Source organism: Portunus trituberculatus, chromosome 34 (genome assembly GCF_017591435.1).
Source record: "Portunus trituberculatus isolate SZX2019 chromosome 34, ASM1759143v1, whole genome shotgun sequence".
NCBI lineage: Eukaryota > Metazoa > Arthropoda > Malacostraca > Decapoda > Portunidae > Portunus > Portunus trituberculatus.
The window spans coordinates 1,255,633-1,274,995 of NC_059288.1; the positions used below are offsets into that span (position 1 = coordinate 1,255,633).

The 19,363-nt window shown below is 37.3% G+C and overlaps 1 protein-coding gene and 1 long non-coding RNA gene across 6 annotated transcripts in view; one reads left to right on the top strand and one right to left on the bottom strand.

Moving 5' to 3' along the window:
• The window catches only part of LOC123512834, a 39,319-nt gene extending 20,589 nt beyond the window's left edge, over positions 1 to 18,730 (top strand). For 2 of the 5 annotated variants that reach the window (XR_006677201.1, XM_045269441.1), the window contains 2 exons: positions 11,275 to 11,370; positions 18,672 to 18,730. Coding sequence is in view for 2 of the 5 variants with exons in the window: in XM_045269441.1 (XP_045125376.1) it covers positions 11,275 to 11,370; positions 18,672 to 18,682 (107 nt within the window). In the remaining 3 variants the exon portion in view is untranslated. Of the gene's footprint in view, positions 1 to 11,274; positions 11,371 to 15,888; positions 17,064 to 18,671 lie in introns of those variants that run through there. The other 3 variants (XR_006677200.1, XR_006677202.1, XM_045269440.1) reach the window with 2 other exon arrangements.
• Positions 13,567 to 18,129, bottom strand: LOC123512835. The gene is made up of 2 exons (XR_006677203.1): positions 18,031 to 18,129; positions 13,567 to 17,877 (listed from the first exon to the last, which is right to left on the bottom strand). It is a non-coding gene; the product is annotated as an uncharacterized LOC123512835 (long non-coding RNA).
• Positions 18,731 to 19,363: the final 633 nt, after the last annotated feature.

A 19,363-nucleotide genomic window follows, 5' to 3' on the forward strand; every position in this document is an offset into this window, starting at 1 on the left:
TGTCACCTCTTGTTCTTCTCTCTTCTAATATGGTCAGCCCCAGTTCCCTCAGTCTTTCCTCATAGTCTAACTCCTTGAATCCTGGTACCATCCTTGTTGCCAGCCTCTGTACCCTTTCCACCTTCTTCACATTTTTCTTCATGTCTGGTGACCAGGCGCAAGCTGCATATTCTAACTGGGGTCTTATTAAAGTGCATAGTATCTTCATCATTCCTTCGTCTAGGTAGTGGAATGCAAGACCAATATTTTGAAGCATATTATGTGTTTTCCAAAATATCTTGTTTATGTGTTTCTCCGGTGACAAAGTGTTTTGCACGGTTACTCCAAGTCTTTCTCCTCATTGGTCTCTTCAATTTTCTCATCACCCAGCCTGTAATCCCTGTTTGGTCTGTATCTACTTCTTCCCATTTTCATAACATGGCTCTTGTTTATATTAAATTCCATCTGCCACTCTTTACTCCACTCATATATTTTATCAAGATCTTCCTGTAACTTGTTACAATCTTCCACATTCTTTACTCTCATAATTTTAGTATCGTCCGCAAACATATTCATGTAACTGTCAATTCCTACTGGCATATCATTAACATAAATCAAAAACATGATGGGACCAAGCACTGACCCTTGTGGAACTCCACTGGTTACCTTTTTCCACTCTGACTTCTTTCCTTTCACCACTGTTCGCATTTCTCTTCCCACTAAGTAATTTTCCATCCATTTTGCTAGTTTATCACTTACTCCTCCAATCTTCTTTAGTTTCCACATCAGTCTATTGTGTGGCATTTTATCAAAGGCCTTTCTCAAGTCCAGGTAAATAGCATCCACCCATCCCTCTCTATGTTGTAGTATGTCAGTCACTCTTGAATAAAAACATAATAAATTGGATATGCACGATCTTCCTTTTCTGAAACCAAACTGCCTTTCACTCAGAATGTTTTCACTTTCTAGATACTCACTCCACTTAGCTTTAATTACTTCTTCACATACCTTGCACAATATACTAGTCAACGATACTGGTCTGTAATTTAACGGTTCCATTCTACTACCATTCTTATATATAGGCACAATGTCAGCTCTTTTCCACTCTTTCGGGACTATTCCTGTTCGTATGGAGGTTTCCACAATATCAAATATGGGGTTCAACAATTGATCCTTACATTCTTTAGCAACCTCCCAGATATGCCATCAGGCCCCATTGATTTATTAATATCCAAGTTACTTATAATTTTCCTTATATCTTCTTTAGTAACCATGATGTCCTGCATTTGCTTTATTTCCGTAGGCCTTTCTCCTGTAAAATGCTCCTCCTTTGTAAACACTTTGCAAAAGTTGTCGTTCAATATTTCAGCTATATCTCTAGCATCCTCATATACTTCTTCCCCAACTTTTACTTTTTCTATTGCCTCCCTTTTATTTAATTTTCCATTTATGAATTTGTAAAACATTTTAGGGTCACTATCACATTTTCCACCACTCTGTTCATATTCCTTTTGTGCTGTTCTCCTTACTTCAACATATCTATTCCTTGCTGTTTTGATAATACTTCACTGTTTTTCTTAAGTTTCTTCCATGCCTTTTCTTTGTTCTTTTTTGCTTCTTCACAATTTCCATTAAACCACTGCTTATTATTTAAAGTCCTCATTCTGTGATATGGCACAAACTTCTTCACAGCACAGTTATATAAATCCATAAATTTATCATATTTCAATTGCATATCCACTTCCTGGTACACCACAGACCAGTCAATTTCATTAAAGAACTCTCTTATATGGTTGTAGTTTGCCCTGACATAATTTAATTTTTCCTCCTTGTACTCCACACTCTTTTCCATGCTTAATTTCGTATCTAGCTATCTTAGGACATCATGGTTGCTTTTCCCCAAGGAACATTCATGTTCAGTTTCCTCTTTTAGGGAGATGCCCCTGGTGAATACCAAATCCAACCTCGCTGCAACATCCTGTCCCCTGCACCTTGTTGGTGATCTCACCCACAGTGTCATCAAGTTATTTGTTGCTACGTTTAACAATTCCTCTGCCCACTCACCACCATTCACCACTTCATAGTCTTCCCACACTATTTTCTTACAGTTTAAGTCCCTGACTATCATCACTTTATCCTTTCTGGTGAGTTCCTGTTTTATTCTGTCTAGAGTATTTCTCATCACCTCTTGATACTGTTCATAATTTCAAGCACTGGTTTTGGGTGGTATGTATACTGTTATAATATTAATGTCCCTCTTACCATCTGTTATAAGCTTACTTATCACTTCATTTCCCTTACTAAAGTTCACCTTCACTATCAGATCTTTTTTAGTAATAACCATTATACCACCACCTCCTTTATTCTTTCTATCATTTCTCCATACTTTGTAGTGTTTTACATCAAACCAATCTAGCTTCATTTTGGGCCTTAATTTTGTTTCCACCACACACATTATGTCCGGTTCACTGTTTCTTAGGTAATCCATTGTGTTTGTGAGAGAGAGAGAGAGAGAGAGAGAGAGAGAGAGAGAGAGAGAGAGAGAGAGAGGCTGTGTATCTACAGTGCTCGACAAGGAAGTAGGAATGGGGCCGCCACCGTTCGTACTTGTCCAAAATGGAAAGAGCCTAGCAGGGGGGTTAAGTGATATGGACAAGGAAGTACAAACGGACAAGTGGGAGGAGCTAAGGGTAAGGTTTATGGTACGTGCTACCAATCATCTCTCAGTTGCCTCTTAGCCTTCGTGGGGAGAATTTTTTTCATGAGTTTTCGGACGACGCCACTTAGGCGGCCAGTATTTTTTTGCAGACAGAGGTGCTTTCTAGCCTTAATATGGGTAAGAACAAATACTTATCATAAGAGACAATAGCCCAGATCATAGCTTTACATAAAGCTAGTCACCAAACAAAGGAAATAATAGAGCTGGTTGGAGTTGGCAAGACGTCTGTGTGCAAGTGAGTTGCCATTTTTAAGAAGGAAGGTGGCTGTGACACACCTGGTTACAAACCAAGGAAAAAGTACCCCAAAAAGACATCCCATCGTGCTACTAATGTTATCAAGAGACAGTTAGAGCATAATGCACGTGTTACTGCCAGAAAAATAAAAGAAAGTAACCCGGGAGTCTTTGGGGAGGTTAGTTTATGAACCATTAGCCGCCGCATACACGACCTTGGGTACACAAGCTACCGCCCAGTGAAGAAGCCTCTTCTCACCCTTAACCAGAGATGCTGTAGGGTCAAGTTTTGCAAGAAATATCTTCAGTAGGATGCTGACAAGTAGCTGGATGTTCTCTGGACTGATGAGTCCACCTTTACTGTGCCTGGCAATAGGGGTGGAAATGTGTACCGGCGTGCAGGTAGCAACCCTTTTGACCCCCGGTACGTTCAGCAAACAGTGAAATACCCTGATTCTCTCATGGTATGGGGAAGTTTTAGTGAAAGGGGACTTGGGAGCCTTGTTGTACTACTGAAAAATGTAAAAGTGAACCAATATGTTACTTATGAAATCTTAATTGACCATCTGGAGGATTCTTTTAATAGTTCAGGTGCTACCGTCTTTCAGCAAGATCACACCCCAGCCCACACTGCTCGTAGTGTTACTCAGTAGCTTAAAGACTGTCATGTACCTTACATAACAGACTGGCCAGGCAATAGTCCTGATATTAATGCAATTGAAAACCTGTGGAACCACATTAAACAAGATCTGCAGGGTAAAGATACCAGCTCTGTGCCCAAACTTGAGGCAGCCATTCGCCAATCCTGGGCTAGTATGATCCCTGCACAGCTTGCCAAGTACGCCACTTCCATTCCAAACCGTCTTCGTGAGATCATCGCACGTAAAGGCCACCCATTAGATGTAAGGAGTGAGCTTTTGTTCATTGATTTATGACTCATTCATTCTCATCACTCAATCTTGCTAACCGTTTGTACTTCCTTGTTGAGCACTGTGTGTGTGTGTGTGTGTGTGTGTGTGTGTGTGTGTGTGTGTGTGTGTGTGTGTGTGTGTGTGTGTGTTTACCTAGTTGTATTTACCTAGTTGTAGTTTTACAGGGCCTGGGCTTTATGCTCGTGTGGTCCCGTCTCCATATCTACACTTACCCAATTTTTCTTTAAAACTATGTACACTCTTTGCTGACACCACTTCCTCACTCAAACTGTTCCAAGTCTCAACACATCTTTGCGGAAACAAAATTTTTAACATCTCTCAGACATCGTCCTTCCTTAGTTTCTTACTATGCGATCTTGTGCTTCTAAAGTCATATTCTTCTCTCAGGATCAGTTTCTCATTATCCACTTCATCCATTCCGTTAATCAATTTATAAACTTGTATCAGATCCTCTCTCTCTTCTGCTCCAAGGTTGGTAGATCCATTGCCTTTAGTCTCTCCTCATATGCCATCCCTTTAAATTCTGGAACCATTCTTGTAGCCATTTTTGTAGTCTCTCTAATTTTCTTATGTGTTTCTTTTTGTAGAGTCCACACAACTCCTGCATATTCCAATCTAGGTCTTATTTTAGTACTTATCAATTTCTTCATCATTTCCTTGTCCATATAGTGAAATGCTACTCCAATATTCCTTAGCAAATTATACGTCCCTCTGAAAATTCTATCAATATGGCTTACGGGTTGATTGTTTTCTTCCATTGTCACTCCCAAGTCCTTTTCCTTTTTCCCTTTTTCTAGTTCTACTCCATCTCCCATCTTATAGATTCCCACTGGTCGTCTTTCACTTTTTCCCATTTCCATGACATGGCTTTTGTCCACATTGAATTCCATCTCCCATTTTTTGCTCCATTTCCAGATCTTGTTTAAGTCTTCCTGTAGTATTTCACAATCCTCTTTTTGTTTAATGACTCTGCACAGTTTCGCATCGTCCATAAACAGATTTATGTAGCTGTTCACTCCCTCTGGCATGTCATTTATATATACGAGAAAAGTATTGGTGCCAATACTGACCCCTGTGTCACTCCGCTGTCTACTGTTCTCCACTTGGACTTCATATCTTTAACTTTCGTCCTTATTTCTCTCCCCCTTAAGTAATTCTTCATCCATCTCAATGTGCTTCCTTTTAAGCCACCCTTCTCCTCTAACTTCCATAGTAATCTTTCATGTGGCACTTTATCAAAAGCCTTTTTTAGATCTAAATAAATACAGTCAACCCATCCCTCTCTCTCTCTTGTACTTTATCAACTATTCTAGAGTAGAAACTCAATAAATTTGTCACACATGACTGACCTTTTCTAAAACCAAATTGGCTATTTGATAATATTTTGTTGTCTTCAAGAAACTCAATCCATTGCTTCTTTATTACTTTTTCACACATCTTGCATATTACACTAGTTAGTGATACCGGTCTGTAATTTAAAGGTTCTTCCTTCCTTCCGCTCTTATATATGGGAACCACCTCAGCTCTTTTCCACTCCACTGGCACTGTTCCATTTTCTATTGAGCATTTTATGATGTTGTATATTGGACTTGCTAGTTCTTCCCTACATTCTTTCAGTATTCTGCCTGAGACTTCATCTGGTCCCATTGCCTTTTCCTCATCCAATTCTGTCATCAACTTTTTTATTTCAAGCTTGGTTACTTTAATCTCTTTCATATAGACAGTCTCTCTATTACCCTGTGGTCTTTCAAATTTGGATTCCTTAGTAAAGACCTCATGAAATTTACTATTTAACAGTTCTGCCATACTTTTGGGTCTTCCACCATTCCGTTTCTCCTTTTAACCTTTCTATTGTTTCTTTTGTCTTATTTTTCCATTTATGAATCTGTAGAACAATTTTGGTTGTTCCTTACATTTTCGACAATGTCCTTTTCATAGTTCTTTTCTTCTTCCTTTCTCACCTTAGCATATTCATTTCTTGCTGTTTTGAAGTTTTCCTTATTTTCTGGATTTCTGTTTCTTCACCACCTTTCCATGCTCCATCTCGTTTCTCCTTTGCCCTAGCACATCTTGCATTAAACCAATCTTTCTTTCCTTCTTCTTTAGGTCTATATTTCGGAACATATTCCCTGACCCCAGTTTTGTATATTTCCAAAAATAAGTTATATTTCTCTTGAACTGTTAATGAGTTTTCCATCTCCTCCCAGTTTACGTTTTTAAAATAGTTCTTGAGATTCTCAATATCAGCCTTTCTGTAATTTAATCGGTCTCCTTTGTATGATTCATCTCTATCTTCCTTTCCTTCTTCTATATCCATTTCTAATATTACATGGTCACTCTTTCCCAATGGGCACTTGTATCTTATATCATCGTTAATTGGTATATCCCTTGTAAAAACTAGGTCTAATCTTGCTGGCTCATTGTTTCCTCTGAATCTTGTGTTTTCCTTTACTCTTTGGACCATCAAATTATCTATCATTAGGTTCAGGAATCTATCTCCCCAGGCATCTTCCCCCATACCACTTTCATAATTTTCCCAGTCTACCTCCTTACAGTTGAAATCTACCAATATCACTTTTCTCCTTTCCTTAATGATTCTTGTAAGACTCCTTATTGTGTCATCTATCATGTCTCTATATTCCTGGTTAGTCCATGAGTTTTTTTTTGGTGGCACATGTTCCAATGATTGTTAACTCCTTTTTGTTAATATGCATCTTAACTTACAGTATTTCTGATTTTCCTTCCCCAAACTCCACTTGATTTACCACTATCTCCTTCCTTAACATCATCATGACTCCTCCTCCTTTACCCACTCTGTCTCTCATCCATATATTATACCTTTTATCTATGTCTATTTTTATTGCCTCATTTAACTTTGTTTCCACCAGGCATACAATATCTGGTTCTTCTTTCTTTATGTAATCTCTTAATTCTAATTTACTAGATAAAATCCCATCTATGTTTGTATACATCATTTTAATCTCTTGTTCTTATCATTTTTAGTTAAACTTGCTCCATTTTTTCTCTTCTTTCTCTTTATATACCATTTCCTTATCCTGTCTCCTATAATTCTCCAAAAAAATGCCTTCTCCTCCTCTGACCTTTCATTATTTTTTTCTCTTGCTTCTGCCACCAGTTCATTGTCTCTCTTCCTTTCCTCCTCGTTTCTATTTTTCTTTATATATATATCTTTGCAACCTTCTGTTTCTCTGAGTTTCGTTTTTCTATATAGTACTTCTTCTGCTGCTGCTTGTGATTTTAGTAATATCTTAATTGGTCTCACTGTTCCTTCTTGATATGGTCCCATTCTATGGATTTCTTCTACTTCCTCTTCTAAGTTCTGTCTATCCTCGTCATTCAGATGTTTTAGTAGGTCTTTTACTGATTTCATTTCGTCTTTTTCCCTTCTTGGTCTATATTTAACATTTTTTCTTTCAGTCCAAAAATAATTACACTTCTTTTTTCCGCAATTTCTCTTACTAAATTTTCTTTTTCTTCAGGACTCCTATCATTTTGCTTGTCATATTTTCATCTCTTTCTTTTAACTGTTCTTGAAATACTTCTTGAAATGATTCCTTGTCTTTCTTATCTTGGATTCTCCATGCTTGTACTTCTTTTTTAATCACGTCTTGTACTCTTTCTTCTTCTTTGTTAACTAGATCTTTTAGCTTTTCTTTTTCTTTCTCGGCTTTACCAGTCCTTCTTCCATCAATTTCTTGTAGTTCGCTATTTCCACTTTTAATTCTTCATTTTCAGTTCTTAGCCTAGTTTCGTTTTCTTCCACTCTTTTTATCCTTTCTTTCAATTTCTGGAGCTCTTTATCCTGTTCTTCATTCTCTTTCATTCCCATACTCTCCTTTATCAATTTATCTAATTTCGTTCGATAGTCAAGACTCTATCAAATAGTGAAGTTTGCGTGTATCAAAGCCTTCAAATTCTCTTTCTCCCTCACCAACATTGTCATCATCAGCTTTCATTCTTTCCTTGTCACATACCTGCATTTAGATGGAATATCTTTCTCACTCATTATTATTTAACACTGTATTCATGAAAAAAAAAAAGTCCACATTTTTCGCCCAGGCCACTGTAAACCCAAACAAAGGTAGTGAAGTTCAGCTGATTCTCGGGAGCACTATTGCGTGCTTCCTCTGTGTCTGTGTGTGTGTGTGTGTGTGTGTGTGTGTATTTACCTAGTTGTATTTACCTAGTTGTAGTTTTACAGGGCCTGGGCTTTATGCTCGTGTGGCCCGTCTCCATATCTACACTTATCCAATCTTACTTTAAAAGTATGCACACTCGTTGCAGACACTACTTCTTCATCAAACTGTTCCACGTCGCAATACATCTCTGTGGGAAACTATATTTTTTAATATCTCTCAGACATCTTCCTTTTCTCAGCTTTTACTATGCGATCTTGTGCTTGATGTCATATTCTTCTCTCAGGATCAGTTTCTCATTATCCACTTGGTCCATTCCGTTGATCAATTTATAAACTTGTATCAGGTCTCCTCTCTCCTTCTTTGTTCCAGGTTGGTAGATCCATAGCCTTTAGTCTCTCCTCATATGTCATCCCTTCAAATTCTGGAACCATTCTTGTAGCCATTTTTGTAGCCTCTCCAATTTCCTTATGTGTTTCTTTTATGAGGGGTCCACACTACTCCTGCATATTCCAATCTGGGTCTTATTATAGTACTTATCAATTTCTTCATCATTTCTTTGTCCATGTAGTGAAATGCTACTCCAATATTCCTTAGCAAATTATATGTTTCTCTAAAAATTCTATCAATATGGCTTACTGGTTGATTGTTTTCTTCCATCGTCACTCCTAAGTCCTTTTCCTTTTTACTTTCTCCAGTTCTACTCCATCTCCCATCTTATAGATTCCCACAGGTCGTCTTTCACTCTTTCCCATTTCCATGACATGGCTTTTGTTCACATTGAATTCCATTTCCACTTTTACTCCATTCCCAGATCTTATTTAGGTCTTCTTGCAGTATTTCACAATCCTCCTTTTGCTTTATAACTCTGCACAGTTTCGTATCATCTGCAAACAGATTTATGTAGCTGTTCACTCCTTCTGGCATGTCGTTAATATAAATGAGGAAAAGTATTGGTGCCAATACTGACCCTGTGGCACTCCGCTTTCTACTGCTCTCCACTTGGACTTCATATCTTTAACTACCGTCCTTATTTCTCTCCCCCTCAAATAATTTTCTATCCATCTCAATGTGCTTCCTTTTAAGCCACCCTTCTCCTCTAACTTCCACAGTAATCTTGCATGTGGCACTTTGTCAAATGCCTTTTTTAAATCCAAATAAATACAGTCAACCCATCCTCTCTCTTGTACTCTATCAACTATTCTAGAATAGAAACTCAATAAATTAGTTACACAAGACCATCTTTTTCTAAAACCAAATTGGCTATTTGATATTAATTTGTTGTCTTCAAGGAACTCGATCCATTGTTTCTTTATTATTCTTTCACACATCTTGCATATTACACTAGTTAGTGATACTGGTCTGTAATTTAAAGGTTCTTCCTTCCTTCCGCTCTTATATATGGGAACCACCTCAGCTCTTTTCCATTCTACTGGTACTGTTCCATTTTCTATTGAGCATTTTATGATGTTGTATATAGGACTTGCTAGTTCTTCCCTACATTCTTTCAGTATTCTGCCTGAGACTTCATATGGTCCCATTGCCTTCTCTTCATCCAGTTCCTTCATTAACTCTTTTATTTCAAGCTTGGTTACTTTAATCTCTTTCATATAGATTGTCTCTCTATTACTCTGTGACCTCTCAAATTTGGATTCCTTAGTAAAGACCTCGGAATTTTTTTATTTAATAGTTCTGCCATACTTTTTGGGTCTTCCACCATCCCGTTCTCTCCTTTTAACCTTTCTATTGTTTCTTTTTGCCTAATTTTTCCATTTATGAATCTAGAACAATTTTGGTTGTTCCTTACATTTTTCGACAATATCTTTTCAAGTTCTTTTCCTCTTCCTTCCTCACCTTAACATATTCATTTCTCGCTGCTTGAAGTTTTCCTTATTTGCTGGATTTCTATTTCTCCTCCACCTTTTCCATGCTCCATCTCTTTTCTCCTTTGCCTAGCACACCTTGCATTAAACCAATCTTTCTTTCCTTCTTCTTTAGGTCTATATTTTGGGACATATTCCTGACTCCTGTTTTGTATATTTCCAAAAATAAGTTATATTTGTCTTGCATTGTCTCTGAGTTTTCCATCTCCTCCCAGTCTACGTTTTAAAATAGTTCTTGAGATTCTCAATATTAGCCTTTCTGTAATTTAATCGGTCTCCTTTGTATGAATCGTCTCTATCTTCCTTTCCCTCTTCTATATCCATTTCTAATATTACATGGTCACTCTTTCCCAATGGGCACTTATATCTTATATCATCATTCATTTGTATACCCCTTGTAGGTCTAATCTTGTTGGCTCGTCGTTTCCTCTGAATCTTGTGCATTCCTTTACTCTCTGGTCCATCATATTGTCTATCATTAGGTTCAAGAATCTTTCTCCCCAGGCTTCTTCCCCCATACCACTTTCATAATTTTCCCAGTCCACTTCTTTACAGTTGAAATCTCCTACTAATATCACTTTTCTCCTTTTTTTAATGATTCTCGTTAGACTCCTTATTGTGTCATCCATCATGTCTTTTTATTCTTGATTGGTCCATGAATTTGTTTTTGGTGGCACATGTGTTACAATGATTGTTATCTTTTTTATTAATATGCATCTTAACATACAATACTTCTGCTTTTCCTTCCCCACATTCCATTTCATTTATCACTATCTCCTTCCTTAACATAATCATGACTCCTCCTCCTCCTTTGCCCATTCTGTCTCTTCTCCATACATTATACCTATTATCCAAGTCTATTTTGATTGCCTTATTTAGTTTTGTTTCAGTCAGGCATACAATATCTGGATTTTCTTTATTTATGTAATCTCTTAATTCTAATTTACTTGATAAAACCCTGTCTATGTTCGTATACATCATTTTTAGTATTTTGCCTTTATCATTTTTATTAAACTTGTTCCACTTTTTTCTCTTCCTTCTTGTTTATATACCATTTCCTTATCCTGTCTCCTAGAATTCTCCAAAAAAATGCCTTCTTCTCCTCTGTATGTATGTGTGTGTGTATGTATGTATATATTAGAGAGAGAGAGAGAGAGAGAGAGAGAGAGAGAGAGAGAGAGAGAGAGAGAGAGAGAGAGAGAGTTAGTTGCATGTATGTATATATATATATATGTGTGTGTGTGTGTGTGTATTAAGATAATGTAAATCTGTATGTATAAAAAAAAAAAAAAAAAAAAAGTACTTTGCATGTAAATCTATCTATCTATATCTATCTATCTTTCTATCTAATTACCCCTCTCCCCCAACAGCCCACTTGCAGGTGTCCCAGCCTCTGAACCACACCGAACCACTTTCACTTACAGAGCTCAACTTCGCATACATATTCCTGAAGCTTAAGGATGAGGGTACTATGGTTGTATGGGTGGCTGGATGGTTGAAGGGGCTTTTATGTATGGGAGGCTATGAAAAAATATTTGTGTGTGTATGGTTGATAGGAGGGTGTGTTTGTGTTTCTATAGTTATGGAGGAGGAAGTGTGTTTGTGTGTGTGTATGGATGTTTGGAGGGTTTGTTTGTGTTTCTACAGGTATATAGATGAAAAAGTGTGTTTGTGTGTGTGTATGGATGTATGTATGGAGGGTTTGTTTGTGTTTCTACAGGTATGTAGATGAAAAATTGTTTTGTATTGATGTATGGAGGGTTCATTTGTGTTTCTATAGGTGTATGGATGAAAAGTGTTTGTGTGTATGTATGGATGGCTGGAGGGTTTGTTTCTATAGTTGTATGGATGAAAAAGTGTGTTTGTGTGTGTGTATGGATGGATGGAGGGCTTGTTTGTCTGTCTCTATAGGTGTATAGATGAAAAAGTGTTTGTGTGTGTATGGGTTTGAAGGTTTATTTGTGTGTTGGATGGGTGTATGGATGTTAATAGGGGCCTTGTATGAAGAGGAGGGTGTGTTTGTGTGTGTGTGGTTTATTGGAGGGTGTGCTTGTGCATTTGTATGGGTGATTGGATGGTTGTAAGGGCCTGGTATATAGGGGAAGGTTTGTTTGTGTGTGTGTATGGGTGTATGGAGGGTTTGTTTGTGTGTATGGATGTTTGGATGGTTCTACGGGTCTTGTATGAATGAGAGGGTGTGTTTGTGTGTGTATGGGTGATTGGATGGTTGTGTCTTATATGAGTGGAAAAGTGTATATACAATGTATGGTTATATGGATGTATGGTTAGTCTTGATAGCCTAATATGTATGGAAAAGTGTCTATGTATGGTTGTATGGATGGCCAGATGGTTGTAGCAGTCTTGTATGTATGGAAGGGTGTATTTACCTAGTTGTAGTTTTACAGGGCCTGGGCTTTATGCTCGTGTGGCCCCGTCTCCATATCTACACTTATCCAATCTTACTTCAAAAGTATGCACACTCGTTGCAGACACTACTTCTTCATTTAAACTGTTCCACGTCTCAATACATCTCTGCGGGAAACTATATTTTTTAATATCCCTCAGACATCTTCCTTTTCTCACCTTTTTACTATGCGATCTTGTGCTTCGTATGTCATATTCTTCTCTCAGGATCAGTTTCTCATTATCCACTTGGTCCATTCCGTTGATCAATTTATAAACTTGTATCAGGTCTCCTCTCTCCCTTCTTTGTTCCAGGGTTGGTAGATCCATAGCCTTTAGTCTCTCCTCATATGTCATCCCTTCAAATTCTGGAACCATTCTTGTAGCTATTTTTTGTAGTCTCTCCAATTTCCTTATGTGTTTCTTTTTATGAGGGGTCCACACTACTCCTGCATATTCCAATCTGGGTCTTATTATAGTACATATCAATTTCTTCATCATTTCTTTGTCCATGTGAAATGCTACTCCAATATTCCTTAGCAAATTATATGTTTCTCTAAAAATTCTATCAATATGGCTTACTGGTTGATTGTTTTCTTCCATCTTCACTCCTAAGTCCTTTTCCTTTTTAACTTTCTCCAGTTCTACTCCATCTCCCATCTTATAGATTCCCACAGGTCGTCTTTCACTCTTTCCCATTTCCATGACATGGCTTTTGTTCACATTGAATTCCATTTCCCACTTCTTACTCCATTCCCAGATCTTATTTAGGTCTTCTTGCAGTATTTCACAATCCTCTTTTTGCTTTATAACTCTGCACAGTTTCGTATCATCTGCAAACAGATTTATGTAGCTGTTCACTCCTTCTGGCATGTCGTTAATATTAATGAGGAAAAGTATTGGTGCCAATACTGACCCCTGTGGCACTCCGCTTTCTACTGCTCTCCATTTGGACTTTATATCTTTAACTACCGTCCTTATTTCTCTCCCCCTCAAATAATTTTCTATCCATCTCAATGTGCTTCCTTTTAAGCCACCCTTCTCCTCTAACTTCCATAGTAATCTTGCATGTGGCACTTTGTCAAACACCTTTTTTAAATCCAAATAAATACAGTGTTTGTGTATGGATGTATGGATGGACTTGAAAGCCTTATATGGGTATGTTTGTGTGTAGGTGCTCTGGCAGGATCTCTAGTGACTCATGGATGATGTGTTTTTACTGATCAAAGCCATCGTTGTAGGGTCGAGGGAAAGCAGTATTTCCTCTGACAATTTATTTCAGTAGGCTTGACCGTAAAATCTGTTTGGACAAAGTTTCTTTATGTTAGTTCTTATAAGTAACATTGTTCACTTGTACAAACACTTTCAGTATGTTATACTAGTTATAAACTACACAATCAGTTTGGCACTATGACGTTAGGTTAATACGTACTACAAAGAATACAATGTTTACTTTATCGTCTCCTTGTGCATGTCCGAATCTCGCGCCCTCTCTCTCATGAGTGAAGACTCGTTATGCCCTGAGTCTATAGGATAGGCAAACACCCAAATAAAATCGCATTGAGGTGAACCTTTGTGTCATTAAATACTGATACTTAAGTATGCTACATGTGTTTTCATGCACATAAAGCACATAGAAAAATATTAAACACTTCTTATGATGACAGAGGACTAACCATACTATAACATAAGTAAACTCTTACGTACAGTAACATGGCTCCCCTAAATTGTGTCACAATTTACCTCAGATTTAACAATAACATTTGACTTAGAATTAGTATTGGCGCACAATAGGTTTTGTTGCAATGGCTCCTTGGCAGAGATGCTCCAGTCTACATTACATGCTACTCTCTAGCAACACTATCAGACTATGTACTGGCCTCTCTATGATGGTTCTCTGTTGGCCTTTGTATGTTTCCCCTGGTTGTCATTATTGCAGTCTGACACTAGAACCTTAACCTTTCTCACAAGCCCATCAACATCAACATGAGTTTCTGTTATTTTGCCTAGTTCCCACTGGTTTTTTGCTACATTCTGGTCCTTTATAATAACTATATAATCTACACTGAGGCTTCTTGGTGTTGTCCATTTATTTCAAAGTTGTAGGGATTGCACATAATCTCTTTTCCACCTGGACCAGAATTGATTGGCCAGGTATTGTGCTCTGTGCCACCTTCTTGTATAATATAAATCCTCCTTAACAAATGTGCTTGGGGAAGGCAGTACTACTTTTGTCTTCATGGTTAGCAAGTTATTTGGTGTTAATGGTGTAGGATTGTCTGGGGAATTTAAATGATCCACAGTTATAGGGCAACCATTAACTATGTTCTCAGCTTCCACTAAGAAGGTTCTCAAATCTTGGTAATCTAACTGTGCATCATGCTGGTCAAGTAACACAGTGAACACATTTCTCACTGTGCATATCTGCCTCTCCCAAACACCTCCCATATGACTGACATTGGGTACATTTATCTTAAATAATTTTATAATTTTCAATTTCTTTCTGTAGTGCAAAGTTTGCTACACTTGGGGATAAGGTAGCACCCAACAAGTGAGGTCATTCTATATTCAAATATTTCATCCTTAAAATTACCATTTTTCCACCACAGGAATCTTAACATGTCTCTATGTTCTGTGTTTACCTTCACTTGATGGTACATTGTTTCTATATTACATACAAGTGCAATATACTCCTACCTAAACCTACATAACACTCCAACAAGTTTGTTGTAAGGTCTGGGCCTTGCATCAAGTGACTGTTGTGCCTTTAACACCCAACTCATTTAAGGTGCCTTCCTTAATGAATTTGACTGCTCGTCTAACAAGGCATGCACTAAGATTTTACGTTCTTCATTACTGACATAATGGTGCCACACAGGGACCATTATGCTGTGCATGTCATGTATTTCTGACTCAGTCATTTTAACCTTCTTTGTCACTAGAGCTGTGGGAGTTTTATCACCTTTGGGCTGGGTTATTTGTTCTGGCACCTCTCAGCTCTCACAGTTTATCATGTCATTATTGTGGAGAGCTGTGGGATGGTATCTGTGACATACTTTACCTATTTTCTTTCTTCTACAATACATCTTTTTATGACCCAGCTTTAGACATCCTGTACACAACTTTCGTTCCCTGGCAAAAGTGTATCTGATATTACCATCAAGTTTAGCAAACTCCTTCCTATCGTCTAAGTCATGGTCCTTTGTACAATAGTAACAGATCTGTCTTTTTCCTTCCTGCTCCTTGGGAGATTGTTTGTTAGCTTGTACATCTGCTTTACTATGAAAGGAACACACAGGTTTTTCTTCATTTGCTTTAGCCATGAAAGTGTTACTCCCTTTATACTTTGTTGTAGTGTTTGATTCCCTTGGTTTCCATCTGAATACCTTTGTTCCATTTCTATTTCAACTACATTCTTTGGCTCTTATTGCACTTTCAGAAACAAAAGGATTGCTTGCTTTCTTTGCTTCCAACTGAATAAAGTCATAACCTTTCAAAGAGTGGGTGGTGGTCCTTTCTGCTACGAAGGGTATTACTATTACTTTGATTATAATGCACCACTACCTCTCTCCATCTTTCAGTTATGTTAAATGGGAGTTTTGTAAGCAGTTTCCTTTGCTCCCTAGGATCATCTAAAACAAGAAAGAAGTGTTTTCCTTTGTAGTCAGGCAGTACTGCAAGAAGTCTGAAAATGCTATTAAAGCTTGTCCATCATCATGAAGAATTGGAGGCCAATCTTTTAACCTTTTCATGTAAGCATCAACTACAATGCTTTCACCTCCAAATCTTTCCCAAAGAATATTCATTGCCTTTGTATAACTGTTACCCTTGGAATTTAAGTACATTAGCATTTTAATAGCACCTTTTGCTTCACCACTTGTATATTTATTTAAGCAAGCAACTTCCCTTCATCATTATTAACTAGAATTTAAAAAGGTTTCAAAATTCCTTACTCAAACTGGAAAATCCATAGGATCTCCACTAAAAATCTCTGGTTCTATTGGAAAGCTCCACCTGGGATCAAACATGATAGTTGCAAAGTTCCCACAAATTGGGAAGGAATATTGCTAGGCATACTGACATTATGAGTGGGTCCATGGGAATATGTTACAAAACTTTGAGCTGTAAGATTGAGATTCATTAAGGGGCATTAACATTAATTATTTGTTTATCTACATCACCACATATCATCAATTCATTATCCTTATTACAAGAGGTAGGTACCTTTAAGTCATGGAGTGTAACATAGTTGCAAGGCAGGGCATCAGTACTATGCTGATATGCAGTTGCCTGTGATTTTAATTTATTTTGTGACTTAATGTACTGTTCAAAGTGACTTTGCTTCCCTACACTTTTATCATCATTTGGAAGCTTTTGTTCTTCCCTTTCAACTAAATAGAATGCATTAAGCTCTGCCTGGAGAATTGCTACATCTTTCTCCCTCCTCTTCTGCTCTATCATTGCTTGTTTCCTTGCTAATTCAGCTTCTGCTTTTATTAAACTATCATGATACTCCATTTCCTTTTTAAGTCTAGCTAACTTTGCTGCTGTCTCTTTCATTCTTCTTTGCTCAGATGAATGTGAAATACATGATATTCTAGAATTTCTAGACTATACTAGAACAAACTGATCCCCTGTTAGCCTTCAACACTCTCTCTCTCTCTCTCTCTCTCTCTCTCTCTCTCTCTCTCTCTCTCTCTCTCTCTCTCTCTCTCTCTCTCTCTCTCTCTACATTCTATACTTTGTCATATTTCATGGTGGGCTTCTTGTTTATCTTCCAACTCCTCTTTTATCTCCTCTGACCTTTCTGGCTCTAATTCCACCCATTTTGAATATTCAGCAACATACTGATCAAATAACTCTCCTCCTTCCCTCAGGGACTGCAGATCAAATGGTTAACTACAGTTTTCAGGGTTTTCCTTATACTATAAGTAGCATGATTCCAATGATTTCTGAAGGAATCTGCCCTTCTCCTTTGTTTTATTAACTTATATTCTTTTCCCTTTACTGTCAGCACTTGCTCTCTCACACTTTCTACATAACTTCCACCCCTGTCCATTTGTTCCTCCTCACCTTCCCTAGATCCACTTACAACATTAATTTTCTCAGTATCTGACATATTTAGCACTTATTTGAGTCAACAGTGAGTTAAGTAAATACTGATTGCAAAATGAAAATTACTGCTCAAATACTAATTCATGTGGGTAATTTTCATTCACTAAAACTAATCACTTCAGTACACACTGATATAAATTCTTGCCTTTTACCAAGGGGTTCCATAAAAGGACTGTGGGAGTTGTAGGCCTAAAGCGGGAACAAGGGAGTGGTTGTTATCAAGGGGTCAAGTGTTGACCTGTGGTTCCCCTCTCTGGTGCCTTGGGGTTGGAGTCTTGCTTCTAGGGTTGAATCCTTACTTGGAGATAAAGTTCTTACTGTAAGTGCTCTGGCAGGATCTCTAGTGACTCATGGATGACATGTTTTTACTGATCAAAGCCATCGTTATCGTTGTAGGGTCGAGGGAAAGCAGTATTTCCTCTGACAATTTATTTCAGTAGGCTTGACCGTAAGAACTGTTTGGACAAAATTTCTCTATGTTAGTAGAACTAAGTAACATTGTTCACTTGTATAAACACTATCAGTATGTTACACTAGTTATAAACTACACATACAATCCATTTGGCACTACGACGTTAGGTTAACACTACAAAGAATACAGTGTTTACCTTATCGTCTCCCTGCGCATGTCTGAATCTCGCGCCCTCTCTCTTGTGAGTGAAGACTCGTGATGCCCTCTGGCTAACCCTGAGTCTATAGGGTAGGCAAACACCCAAATAAAATCGCATCGAGGTGAACCTTTATGTGGCATTAAATACTGATACTTAAATATGCTACATATGTTTTCATGCACACAGAAAAATATTAAACACTTATGATGACAGAGGACTAGCCATACTATAACATGTAAACTCTTACAAATTTTTATGTACAGTAACATTGTGTGTGGTTGTATGGCTGTTGGGACCTTATATATGGATGATCTTTGAAGAGTATTGTTGTCTTAACCTCGTGTATTTTTGAAGAACAAGCTTTCAGGATGGTTGTATGGGTGATGGAAAAGTATGGATGTGTGGTCTTTTATGTAACATTTTGTGTATATTATCTAAAAAAATCAGCCTTTTCCTAGATAATTGACTGCTACTGCTACTGCTATTTTTTTTAACCCAATCTAACCTGGATGAGAGAGAGAGAGAGAGAGAGAGAGAGAGAGAGAGAGAGAGAGAGAGAGAGAGAGAGAGAGAGAAAATATTTTAGCATCTTTATAACCACTTCACCTCTCCTTATCTTCATTCTCTTTTTTCCTCAGCTACAGATTAGAAAAAAGGAGATAAGAAAGACAAAGAAGAAAAGACAAAATAAAGGAAGAATGAAGGAAATATCGTTACATTATTTAGAAGGAAAAAGAAAAGAAGGAAAGAAAGAAAAAGGAGATAAGGAAAAGAAGGAAAGAAGAATGAAGGAAGAAGAAAGGAAATATTATTGTAACATTATTTAAAAGAAGGAAAAAGAATAAAAAAGGATAAATGAAGGAAATGATGTAAAAGAGAAGAGGAAAGTGAGAAATATGAAGGAAGAAGGAAAATATCGTTACATTATTTAGAAGAAAAAAGAAAAGCAAAGAAAGGAAGAAGGAAAATAGTTACAATATTTAAAAGAAGAAAACAAGGAAAAAAGGAGATTAAAAATGAAGAAGGAAAATATCAAGTTACAGTAATTAGAAGGAAACCAGGAAAGCAGATGATATTAAGATTTCTTCTATGTTGTGCTGGTGACGGCTTTTCCTATTTCGTAACTGACTGACAAAGATCTTTATGTATTTATTTATGCATTTTTGTTTTAATTATTTCTTATTCATTTATTTATTTTATCTATTTTTTCAGGGCATGTTTAGAGTGATTAGATCAGGTTATGAATGATTAGGTTTGTGAAGTCTAGTCTCTCTCTCTCTCTCTCTTAATTTCTGCACAAGTATTATTATTATTTATATGTATCAACTTA